Consider the following 13279-nt stretch of genomic DNA (forward strand, 5'->3'; position numbering starts at 1 on the left):
AGTGTTTACAAACTACGAGAACACGAAAGAGATTTAGGACACCAATCCCAACAATCGATTATATAGAGTTATACGATCGATTATACAAAGCTATGCGATCTATATCCATATACTAAACGAACCTGAAACCCTAATCAAATCCATGTACTGAACGATTTCAAACAACGATAGAAGATAGTACCATACCATTCAGATTATTAGAACGGTGGAGAAGGAGTTCAAATGAAAGCAACAATGAGTAGATACGATTGACGAGCAGCAAATGACGTCAAAGACGAAGAGAGACATTGAGAGAAAACTGAGAGAAGTACTCGAATGCAAATAGGCGGATTGTAAACGAGATGGAATAGGAGCTTGTTTGGTTTTAAAAAGTAAAGATATATATGATATTTTACATGTAAAAAAGATCAGCCACATACAAGTTTTTAGAAAGAGGTCGTCTTTGCTTTTTGGGTTATTTTATGAAAATTTCCCAATCTACAACTCGAGATAGATAAAAATTTGTGTAATCGATTGAACTCAAAGGCCACAACAACATTCACATCGCATGGGGCAAAGCTACTGCAGCTTTTGTACCTTTGATGCAGTTCTTGGCGTCTCTCCGAATTCTAAGGCCCCATGGATTTCTCCAGAAATTATGTTTCTTTCAACAGCGATCTTCAGTTTCTGCCTCCATGCCATTTTTCTCCTCAACTCATCTTGGTTCCATCTCTTCGCTCCACAATGATTCTTCTTCTTCTTCTTCGTTGCAGTCTCCTGTGCAAACGATTTGTTCATTGGTCCTCCAGACTTATTTTCGTCAACCCCATCTGAGATTCTCTCCTTCTAAGTTGAACCTTGATATGGATGCCGACTCCTTGACTCATGAGCAAGCCATTTCTGTCGTTGCTTCGCTTGCTAGCGAGGAGGGTTCAATGGTGGCGCTGAGTTTCTTTTACTGGGCAATTGGGTTCCCCAAGTTCCGCCACTTCATGCGGCTTTACATAGTTTGTACGATGTCATTGATTGGGAAATGTAATCTAGAGCGAGCCCGTGAAGTTGTGGAGTGTATGGTTGGGGCTTTTGCTGAAATTGGGAAGTTGAAGGAGGCGGTGGATATGATCTTTGACATGAGAAATCAGGGACTTGTGTTGACCACCAGGGTAATGAATCGTACTATCATGGTGGCTGCTGAAATGGGGCTGCTTGAATATGCAGGCAATGTGTTCGACGAAATGTCTGCAAGAGGTGTGTCTCCTGATTCTTGCACTTATAAGTCTATAATTGCTGGTTATTGTAGAATTGGTGATGTTTTGGAAGCAGATAGGTGGATATGTGAGATGATGGAGAGAGGCTTTGTGGTTGATAATGCCACGTTGACTTTGATTATTAAAGCTTTTTGTGAAAAGAGTTATGTAAACAGGGCACTTTGGTTTTTTCATAAGGTTTCAAAGATGGGTTTATCGCCAAATTTGATAAACTATTCATCTATGATTAATGGGTTGTGCAAGAGGGGTAGTGTTAAGCAAGCATTTGAGTTATTGGAAGAGATGGTTAGAAATGGCTGGAAACCCAATGTGTATACCCACACATCATTAATTCATGGGCTTTGCAAGAAAGGGTGGACAGAAAGAGCCTTTAGACTGTTTCTTAAACTTGTTAGAAGTGATAACTACAAGCCAAATGTGCACACTTACACAGCCATGATAAGTGGGTACTGCAAAGAGGAGAAGTTGAATAGAGCTGAAATGTTGTTTGAAAGAATGAAAGAACAGGGAATGGTTCCAAACACCAACACTTATACAACTCTTATTGATGGGCACTGTAAGGCTGGCAATTTCAGTAAAGCCTATGAATTGATGGATTTGATGTGTAATGAAGGTTTCTTCCCTAATATATGTACATACAATGCAATTGTTGATAGTCTCTGCAAAAGAGGGAGAGCTGAAGAGGCTTTCAAACTGCTAAATAAAGGGTTTCGGAATCAAATTGAAGCCGACAGTGTCACATACACCATTCTGATATCTGAGCAGTGTAAGCGAGCCGATATGAACCAAGCCCTTATGTTTCTAAATAAGATGTTTAAAGTTGGTTTCCAGCCTGATATCCATTTATATACGACTTTGATTGCTGCCTTCTGCAGGGAAAAAATGATGAAGGATAGCGAAAAGTTGTTTGCGGAAGTTGTTAAGCTTGGCTTGGCTCCAACAAAGGAAACTTACACATCCATGATATGTGGCTATTGTAGGGAGAGAAAAATTAGCTTAGCAGTCAAATTTTTCCAGAAGATGAGTGACCATGGTTGTGCACCAGATAGCATTAGTTATGGTTCTTTAATCAGTGGGCTTTGTAAAGAGTCGAGGCTGGATGAGGCTCGCCAATTATACGATAACATGATAGACAAAGGGCTGTCTCCTTGTGAAGTTACTCGGGTGACATTGATTTACGAGTATTGCAAAGCAGAAGACTTCGCTTCAGCCATGGTTATCTTGGAACAGCTCGACAAAAAGCTTTGGATACCCACGGTTCATACGTTAATAAGGAAGCTTTGTTGCGAGAAGAAAGTCGCCATGGCAGCTCTGTTCTTTCATAAGTTACTGGATAAGCAGGTCAGTGTCGATCACGTGACTTTGGCTGCATTCATCACTGCCTGTTGTGAGAGCAATAAGTATGCTCTTGTTTCCGACTTATCCGAGAGGATTTCGAGAGGTATCGGCTAACCTTCCTCTAAATACTGGAATGATAGATGAATTTGTTGTGTTGAAGAGAAGATCGATGGAGCATAATGGTCAGAGATTGATTTAATTCTCTTGATTTGATTGCAAGCTAGCTGCATTGCAGGGATGTCTTCAAGATGATAAACCTTGGCCTGCACTTCAAGTTTGCTGCAGGTAATTCAAACTTTGATCATAATCTCTTTTGTTATTGTTATTATTTTATCTATTTATTGTTTTCTAAAGGTTAATACTGAAATTACAGGAAGAATTCTCTGCTGTTACAGCCACAATATGAACGGTTTTAAACAAAAATGAAGATCGTGATGAGAAGTATTTCCAAAATGGTACAGCCTTTCACCATCTCAAGCATTGGATTGATTCTGAAGCTCTTTCCCTTTGTTTATTGTTATCCAAGAAATTTGGATGTCATACATTTTCTTTTTTCTTTTTAGCAATAGTTCCCTCATCTTTTCAATACAAGTTTAAAGTTCATTCTTTAAAAGTTTCTAGATAAACAATGTGTCATATGCGTATTGAATGTGAGTGATGTCAATCTGATCATTTTCGGTCATTTTCTACTTTCCTTCTATTAAAGTAAAGAGGAAAGGGAAGGGTTTGATCTCCCAGTCTCAACCCTCTCAAACCATAAACATTCCCTCTCGGTTTTCTATTAATCATTTTCTTTAAAAGCATGTGTGGGAGTGATTCTAAAATGGTTAAAATCACTTTTTTCGTTTTAAAAATCACTATTAAACATATTTTTGATTGTTTAAAACCAATTTTGATGCTATAAAAATTGCATTAAAAAGTATTAAATTAATTTTGAGTGATCAAATGTGTCTTAGAGTGATTTTGAACTCAACAAAATAATTTTAACTATTTCACAATTATTACATAACATGAACAAAGTCTTTTTTGTTCCATTACCGATTTTGAGAAAGCTTAGTCGATTTTGTCAAAAGCTTTCTCAAAATTTAGCTAGATGTTTTTTGTTTTGTTTTTGTTTTTCCAATTTTAGCCACTAAAAAGAATGACATCGATTGAAATTAAGAGACTTAGGTGATTGTTTATAGTCTTGGGGGTATGATAGTAATTTATCTTATTCTAATTTTCTTTCCTTTTTTGTATTAAAGTTTGTTGGAGCCTATAAATAAGAACCCTTGTGTATCTTTCATATTATATTAAAAAAATAATAAAAATGAGACTCTCTATCGTGGTTTTTTCCTCCCTATTCTATGGTTTTCCATGTAAAACTTGTGTCTTCAATTTCTATCTTTCAACATGGTATCATGGTGACAAAACCCTAGCCGTCGTCGGCAAAAACTATCTGGTGTAAGATAACATTAGGCCTTCACTACCCTTGCTTTCGCCACCATCGTCAATGGAACCGCCGACTGCAATCGCCATTGTGGAGAACGCCACCGCTACTGCTGCCACTATTATCTAAGCCGTCGTTGACCGGTATCTTCAATCCTTGCACATATGTCTGTCATAGCATCTGATTGGACCCTCGTGCAGTCGTTCTTCCTCAATGCTGCCGTTGGTAGCCGCTTCATCCAACCACCATAATCTAAACTCGGTGCTGTCGAGTTTTTCGCCTACCACAGAGGCAAATCACCAACCGCGTATGATATGTCAGCTACGAGCTACGGTCCAACTCCTACTGTTCCGCTAGCTCTGATCCATGAATTTGAACCAACACAAGCTCAAGGTACTACTGAATGTGTCCCTGACAATAACAATTTGTGTGTTGATGATGATATTGTTGATGTAATTGAGAATGATAGGATTGATGTGTTAGTTCTAGAAAATACCAGGGTAGCTGACAATGATGAAACTACAACAGGAACACAAGAGAGTGATACTCTATCTCAGGCTGAAAGATGTGACCAAAATCCTACTATAGGTGGGAAAGCAGATGAGAAGTCAGACAAACTCGAGATTATGATGTTTCTCTTGACATGCCTATTGCCTTGGAAAAGGACACCAAGTCTTGCACTAAGTAGCCCATGTATAGCTTTCTATCTTATAGTAATCTGTCTTATGAGTTCAAGGCTTTCACTGCCAGTCTCGACACAACAACAATACCAAAAAACATACAGCTGGCTATGAAAATTCTTCAGTGGAAGGTCGACGTTATGGAAGAAATGAGAGCTCTTGAAAAAATAATACTGAGACCTTATTGCTCTCCCAAAAGGGCAAAAAACAGTTGGGTGCAAGTGGAGACAGGTACAAGGCTAGACTTGTAGCGAAAGAGTTTACTCAGACCTATGGGGTAGACTATTCATAAGCTTTCTCTCCAGTAGCGAAGTTAAACACGATTTAGGTTTTTCTCTCTATTGCAGTAAATAAAGATTGGTCTCTCCACCAACTTGATGTGAAAAATGCTTTTCTTAATGGTGAATTAGAAGAGGAGGTGTATATGAGTTCTTCTCCAGGTTTTGAAGCTTAATTTGATCATTAGGTGTGCAAAATCAGGAAATCTTTGTATGGTTTGAATCAGTCCCCAAGAGCTTGATTTGACAGGTTTGCTACCTTTGTTAAGTTCCAAGGGTTCACTCAGATCATACATTATTCACAAAAAGGTCAGTGTTTGAAAAAATTGTTGTCCTTATCCTATATGTGGATGATGATATTGTCTTGTCAGGAGATGATAGTATTGAGATCACCAGACTTAAAAAGAAAATGACAGGCGAGTTTGAAATTAAAAACCTCGGAAATCTAAAGTATTTCCTTGGAATGAGAGTGGCCAGATCAAGGGAAGGGATCTCTGTCTCACAACGAAAATACACTCTTGACCTTTTAAAGGAAACATGCATGACTAGATGTAGACCTACTGACACTCCTATAGAATTCAATGCTAAATTGGGAGATTCTGTTAACAAAGTTTCTATTGATAAAGAGAGGTATCAACATCTAGTGGGAAAGCTAATTTACTTATCACATACCAGACCAGACATTTCCCATGCTGTCAGCGTAGTCTGTCCGTTTATGCAGGCAACTTATGAAGAACATATGGAAACTGTGAATTGAATTCTGAGATAATTGAAAAACACTCCTGGTAAAGGTCTAATGTTTAGAAAAATCAATAGGAAATACATTGACGCCTATACCAACTCTGATTGAGCAGAATCAGTTTTTGATAGAAAGTCTACCTCAGGACACTGTACCTTTGTGTGGGGTAACTTGGTCACTTGGAGAAGTAAGAAGCAAAGTAGTGTTGTTAGAAGTAGCTCTAAGGCTGAATACAGAGCTATGAGTTTGGGAATCTGTGAAGAAATTTGGTTGAAGAAAGTACGGTCTGATCTTCATCAAGATGATGTCTTACCGATGAAACACTATTGTGATAATAAATTAGCTATAAGCATAGTCAATAATCTAGTACAACATCATCATACAAAACATGTGGAGATTGACAAATTTTTTATAAAAGAGAAACTGAACAATGATAGTATTTGTATTCCGTATATTCCATCAAATCAACAAGTTGCTGAAGTTCTCACTAAAGGGTTACTCAAGAAAAATCTTGACTCATGTGTTAGCAAGTTGAGTCTGATTGACATCTACGTCCCAATTTGAGGGGGAGTGTTGAAACCAAGGTACTTAGGTGATTGTTTATAGTCCCGAGGGTATGATAGTAATTTACCTTACCCTAATTTTCTTTCCTTTTTTGTATTAAGGCTTGTTGGAGCCTATAAATAAGAACCCTCTTGTATCTTTCATATTATGTTAAAAAATAATAAAAAAGAGACCATTTATCATGGTTTTTTCTCCTGTTCTAGGGTTTTCCACGTAAACCTTGTGTCTTCTGTTTCTATTTGTTAACATTTATTATTTGTTTTTCCTTTATAAAGGCTAGTTGAGTCTCGTATGTAATGGATGAAAAATCGTGGAAAATTTGACTAACCTAAATTATGGGGCCAAACGAAAATTAGATGATTCCTACTTTGACTAATAGAGATCACAATTCAAGAGAAGCTTGAGAAAGCAGTTCACATGCTTGCACAACTTCATGAGTAAAAAATGATTTTATGAACATGCAAACAAATCTAGGCCAAAGAATTACAAAAGTACGTAATATCCTCTCTTGAGCTCAATTAAACTTCTATTAAAATCTATAATTAGCTTCTCGATCTATTTTCCACAAATTAACAGACATGAAATTCTTGTTAAGTCTCTAGCAGAACAACTTCACTCTCGTGCAAGTTATTCTACTATTCGTGCAACCTATGGTCTAATTCGTGTTTTACTTTTTCAAGTTAAAGTTCAAGAATACTTGATTGCAATATAAAGTCATTCATAAATCATAAAAGTGGGTACAAAATACAAGAAATCCTGTAAACCAGTCTCAAAATCAATGGCAAATAAACCATATCTACAAAAGTCCTAATGCAGAACTACAAAATAATTGAAAGAAAAGGGAACATTCTTGAAGACGTATGCCACAATCGTTTTCAACATGAAGGTTCACAATCACAAACTTTGAATTCCTTGGCTCCCACGAACACTTTCAAAACCTCTAAAACAATGTAGAAATTGGATAGGGGCCTTTTTCTCTCTAATTGGTCTCCCCAAAATTGGCTAAGAAAAAAGAAAAATATAGAGAAACCCTTGACACCGTCAGGAGACCAAGGGCAACTTCACGATTCTGTCCACAATTTCCTAATAAAACTCTGAAAAACATGTGACTCTTGGCCTTGTCTTTTCGAGATTTCAGAATACAACAATTTTTAGGTCTTTTCTTAACTTCAAATTGCTCGTTTTTTCTTATTCTTTTATCTTCCGATTCATCAACAATGCTTCTAATGCTCAATTTTTAAAATGCGTATAAATAAACTCATGAACGTACCAAAATTCATTAAAAAAAAAAAAACTAACTAAAATCTAAGTCTAGAAATATCACATTTTGTGCGCTATCAAATACCTCTACAGTGAAAACTTTTGGTGGTCTCAAACAATATATAACACAACTAGATAATCAAGAACATGCAAGTGGATGACTCTGACATCAATATTCTAGATGTTAAAAGAATCACAAATAAAAGAATATGTTTAACAAAAACCTTTAGTGAGCAAAACTAGACTTAGACTTATCATCCCTCACGTGTGTATGCTAGTCAAACCTATTTTAAGGTTTATTTGGATTAATAGAAGAAAATGTTTTTTAAAAAAGTTATTTTTATTTGAACTCTCTGGATCAAAACTGTTTAAAATACATTTCAAAAGTGTTTTAAGAGCTATTTTGAGTGGTTGTCAAACACTTTAGTTTATTTCAAAATAACTTATTTTCAAAATTAAACATTTGAAAAATTAAACTAAATAGACTTTAAATTTTCACGACTTACACCGGTATGTCATCCTACTTCACCCAAAGTTCAATCATTAGGTCTTTTTTCTTAGTTCAAGAGGTGATATGTCACTAGTGTTCTCTAATGGGAAGTGAAACTCCCCCATACTTACCTTTTTCCTAATGATAGTAGCTGTCATACATCCGCTATAGAAAGTTATACCCAAGAAATTTTACTAACAATTGACACTAACCGATCATAATGGAGGTAGCATTTTTGTCTTTAGTTTATTCACATTTTTTTTTCCAATTTACCATTTTCTTTCTTTCTTTTCTTCTTTTCAGTAAAGAAAAATAGCTAGATCTCCTAAGTATAACTGTTACAGAAAGACTCAAAATCAAGAAAGAATAGTGTAGCTGGCAGTTGAACGGTTGTCGCCTTCTTTCTGTTAAATGTTGTAACCACCGGAGCTCATCATCGTTGACCGAATCGCTTGCACATATATAAACAAAATCAAACGAGAGATTAATGGAAGAGTGAATTGCAATTGAGAGAGCAAGGCATTTTTGTTCTGTAATACTTTGAAGAGTAATAAAAGAGAAACTCTCAATTTGCACAGTAGACGTAGGCCTTTGGCCGAACCACTTAAACTCCTATATCTTTTCTTTTTCCTCTACGATTGTTTAGATTTTGCTAAAGTATCGTCTACACGATTGTGTAGTCCTTATCGCATCGTGTGCACGATCGTTTAGCTCCGTGCTCAATCATCTATACGATTGTTTAACTCTTCAACTGTCGTCTATACGATCGTCTAGCTTCAATCAACTGTCATCTATACGATCATTTAACGCTTCCTCCATCATTTACTTAATTGGCCTATCGTTTAGTTATTGGTGCATCGTTTACATGATCGTGCAGACTTTTGGTAAACGACAGAAGGATTTTTCAAGCATTAACATTCTATGTTCCCTGACTCTTGAATTGTTATCAACCGTTATTACTGAGTATATTGTGATTATTAACGTGAAGATCTAGTCAACTAGGATAGCAAGTGGTATCAGAGCTCAGTGAACAGTTCAAGAAAGCTCCAAGATTTGAATTCTTGATTCAGAGTAATCAATCTTGAAGACCAAGAATGGCAACTACCAGATATAAGATTGAGAAATTTGACGACAAGACAAACTTTAAACTGTAGAAAGTAAAGATTAAAGCAGTCTTGGGGCAATAGAGGCTCTCTTGGCTATTACAGACCCTGTGAAGTACCCTGAAACACTTTCTGAGGCAGACAAAGAGACTATTGAATCAAATGTATATAGAACCATCGTTCTTAATGCCACAGACAGTGTTCTGAGGCAAATTGTGGATCGATCTACTGCCTATGCCCTGTGGAATAAGTTGAATGATATTTATTTCAACAAAGATCTGCCCAACAAAACTTTCTTGAGGGAAAGATTCTTCACTTATACGATGGATCCGACAAAGTTCCTCATAGACAATCTTAATGAGTTCAAGAGGTTATCTTCTGAGTTCAGATCGATTGGAGAAAAGAATGAAGCATTCATATTGTTGAATTCACTACCAGAGACTTTCAAAGATGTGAAGACTGCATTGAAGTACGGTAGAAAAAGAATTACCACAGATGTTATTATATCAGCTGTAAGAGTCAGAGAGCTTGAATTGCAAATGACCAAGAAGGATCAACCAGGAGGTGAAGGCTTGTTCTCTAAAAGGAAGAACAAGAACAATGGGAAGGGAAAACAAAACAATGGCGTCAAGTCCAAAATAAAGTGCCATTTTTGTCACAAGACGAGGCACATGAAAAAGGACTGTTATGCCTTGAAGAGAAAATGGAACCAACAGAATAAGAGTTCGAGGCTGCTGTAGGTGAGAATTCTCTAGTCTATTTAGATGCTTTAGTTGCTATTGAAGAAGGTGGAGACCAGAATACTGTGGAGACTCAAGATTGGGTGTTAGATTATGGTTGCTCAGTCTACATGGCACCATCCAAGGGATGGTTTTGCACTTATAAGAAGTGGGATGGTGGGCTGATCTATATGAAAAACAATAATATATGCAGAGCTATAGGAGTAGGGTCTGTGTCCTTGAAGATGCAGGATGGTTTAGTCAAATTGATAAGGAACGTGAGGCATGTTCCAACTTTGAAGAGGAATCTCCTTTCATTGGGGATGTTTGATGCCATAGGATGTGAATATAGGGGTGTGGGAGGCACCTTTGAAATTATTAAGGATTCCAAAGTGGGCTTGGTGGCAACCAAGGTAAATGGTCTATATGTCATCAAGGATGCGCAAATGGCACACTTGGCTTTGTTAGCAACGGATGAGGAACCTACTGAAGATGAGTTGTGGCACAAAAGACTCTCTCATATCAGTGTGAGGGGGCTACAAGTGCTATCTAAACAGGGTATACTACCAAGATGTGTTGGAGATAGCCTTAATTTTGTGAACATTGTATATTGGGCAAGGCAACTAAACAACAATTCCCCAAAGGACAACACACTTCAAAGGAAATCCTTGAATATGTGCACTTAGATTTGTGAGGGCCAGCTCACTCTCCATCTCTTAGTGGAGCAAGGTACTTTCTTTCATTTTTAGATGACTATTTAAGAAAGAGTTGGATTTATTTCTTAAAATCCAAAGATGAAGTATTTAGTAGATTTAAAGAATGGAAGACCTTAATTGAGAAGCATACCTCTAAACAAATTAAACATTTGAGAACTGATAACGATTTAGAGTTTTGTGGAGAGGAGTTTAATTTGTATTGCAGGGAGCAAGGCATAGTAAGGAATAGAAGTATGAGGTACACACCTCAACAAAATGAAGTAGCTGAAAGATTAAATAGAACAGTGTTGGAAATAGTAAGATGTCAGCTGTTCAATGCTTTGTTACCTGAAAAATATTGGGCTAAAGCTGTCTCCTACACCATATACACACTTAATAGATGCCCTCATCAATTTATAGAGCTGAAGACTCCACCTAAGCTGGAACACCTAAAAGTGTTTGGTTTTGTTGGCTATGTGCACCAAAGCCAAGGGAAATTGAAACCAAGGGCTGTAAAGTGCATGTTCTTAGGCTTTACATCGGGAGTAAAAGGCTTTAGGTTGTGGCATCCAGTGGAAAATAGATGTGTGAATAGTAGAGATGTTATCTTGAGAGAAAATGAAATGTTCATAATGTCAGAACAACCATCTTCAACAGTAACTAAGACTAGTAGCACTAGATTTGAGGTGGAGCCTCAAAATGATAATGGAGCTTCTACTTCCTCACAAAATCAAGAGTTAGAAGGTGATGAGGCAGCTGAATCAAGTGATCATGTATCAAGTGACCAAGTTGAGATACATGGAGACTTGCACAACTACTCTTTGGCAAGAAACAGACTGAGAAGAACTATAGTACCACCAGCAAGGTACCAAGGGTCTGACTTTGCAAGTGTAGCATTGAATACTGCCATTTCTTTGAGTAACAATGAATCTTCCAGCTTTGAAGAAGCAACGAATAGCCTAGATGCTAAGCAATGGATTGAGGCTATGAATGATGAGATGAAGTCCCTCAATCAAAATGACACGTGGAGATTAGTACCTTTGCCTAAAGGGTACAAATCTATCTCATGCAAATAGATCTACAAATTTAAAGAAGGGATTCCAGGTGTGCAAAAGTTTAGGTTCAAGGCTAGGCTTGTTGCTAAGGGGTTCACTCAAAAGGAAGACATTGACTATAATGAGGTGTTCTCTCTAGTTGTGAAACATACCTCCATCTGACTGCTTCTTTCCCTTGTTGTACAGAAATATTTGGAATTAGACCAACTGGATGTAAAGACAACCTTCTTACATGGGCTGTTGAATGAGACAATATACATGAGACAACCTCAAGGCTATCTTAAAAGTGGAGAAGAAGACCTTGTGTGTTTGTTGAACAAGTCCATCTATGGTCTAAAACAGTCACCAAGATGCTGGTATGAAAGTTTTGATGAGGTGATCTCCAAGATGGGGTTCAAAAGGAGCTCATTTGATTGGTGTGTTTACACAAATACTAGTAGTTTCAAAGAACCGGCCTATCTACTTTTCTATGCAGATGACATGCTGCTAGCCGAGATCCAAAGGGGAACTAAAGCAAGTGAAAATGCTTCTTAAGAGAGAATTTGACATGAAAGACCTAGGGGAGTTAAGGAGGATCCTGAGCATTGAAATAGAAAGAGAGAGAAAATAGGGCAGATTGTTTGTTAGCCAATCTAAATATTGCTCAAAGATTTTACAGAGGTTCAGGATGGAGAAAGCAAAGCCAATAGGTACTTCTCTTGCCCTTCACTTCAAGCTTTCAGCTGCTAATAGTCCAAAGAACACTGATGAAGAGCATTTGAACCATATGAAGGCTGTCCCTATTCCCAAGCAGTGGGATCTCTTATGTATCTTATGACTTCTACATAACCAGACTTGTCCTATGCAACAAGTATGGTTAGTAGATACATGGAAAATCTTGGTAGAAGACATTGGGAAGAAGTCAAGTAGATACTAAGGTATCTATGCTCATCCAAGGAGGAAAAAGTCTTATATAGACAGAATGAGCCATCCAATTATGAGGTTTATGGCTATGTAGATGCAGACTATACAGGAGACTTGGACAAAAGACGTTCCCTATTAGGTTATGTTTTCCTATGAGGGAACAATTTGATCAGTTGGAATGCTACATTGTAGCCTGTTGTGGCTCTTTCCACAATAGAGGCTGAGTTCATCGCTTTGTCTGAGGCTCTGAAGGAAGGTTTGTGGCTGAAAGGTTCTAAACAATTTCGACATAAAACAAAATAAAGTCAGAATCTATTATGATAATCAAAGCAAATATACCTATCTAAGAATCAGTAGTTTCATAGCAGAACCAAGCATATTGATATCAAATATCATTTCATCAGACAAGAAATTGAGAAAGGGAAAGTCGAGGTAGTGAAGATTCATACCTCGGATAATGCAGTTGATATGCTAACTAAAACTGTTCCATTAAACAAGCTTGGTAGAGGCTTGGACCTTCTGGGATTTTACCTGAAAAAGGTTAGCTCAAGTCAACTCAGTGAAGCAAAGAGGAAAGGAACTCTGGATGCTTACAAAGGCAGAGATTGTTACAGAAAGACTCAAAATCAAGAAAGAACAATGCAGCTGGCAGTTGATCGGTTGTCGACTTCTTTCTGTTAAATATTGTAACCACCAGAGCTCATCATCGTTGACCAAATCACCTGCACATATATAAACAAAATCAAACGAGAGATTAAAAGAAGAGTGAACTGTAATCG

General features: G+C 37.3%; 1 protein-coding gene across 3 annotated transcripts; it reads left to right on the forward strand.

The window, feature by feature from the left end:
• The first annotated feature begins 433 nt into the window (after positions 1–433).
• On the forward strand, positions 434–3274 carry LOC120083760 (pentatricopeptide repeat-containing protein At4g19890). 3 transcript variants are annotated; one of them, XM_039039618.1, is made up of 3 exons: positions 434–2688; positions 2810–2870; positions 2959–3274. In XM_039039618.1, the coding sequence occupies exons 1-3, from the start codon at positions 582–584 to the stop codon at positions 2999–3001; spliced, it is 2211 nt and encodes a 736-aa protein (XP_038895546.1). In that variant the 5' UTR covers positions 434–581; the 3' UTR covers positions 3002–3274. The 3 variants fall into 3 exon arrangements, with proteins under 3 accessions (XP_038895546.1, XP_038895547.1, XP_038895548.1); XM_039039619.1 differs by having other exon boundaries at positions 435–2688; positions 2806–2870; XM_039039620.1 differs by having other exon boundaries at positions 436–2870.
• The last annotated feature ends 10005 nt before the right edge of the window (positions 3275–13279 follow it).

This window comes from Benincasa hispida, chromosome 8 (genome assembly GCF_009727055.1).
Source record: "Benincasa hispida cultivar B227 chromosome 8, ASM972705v1, whole genome shotgun sequence".
Lineage (NCBI taxonomy): Eukaryota > Viridiplantae > Streptophyta > Magnoliopsida > Cucurbitales > Cucurbitaceae > Benincasa > Benincasa hispida.

Coding starts and splice junctions, on each gene's coding strand:
- LOC120083760 (XM_039039618.1), top strand. CDS start 582: ATGCAGTTCTTGGCGTCTCTCCGAATTCTAAGGCCCCATGGATTTCTC. Junction 2,689..2,809: donor ATCCGAGAGGATTTCGAGAG/GTATCGGCTAAC, acceptor ATTGCAAGCTAG/CTGCATTGCAGGGATGTCTT. Junction 2,871..2,958: donor GCACTTCAAGTTTGCTGCAG/GTAATTCAAACT, acceptor CTGAAATTACAG/GAAGAATTCTCTGCTGTTAC.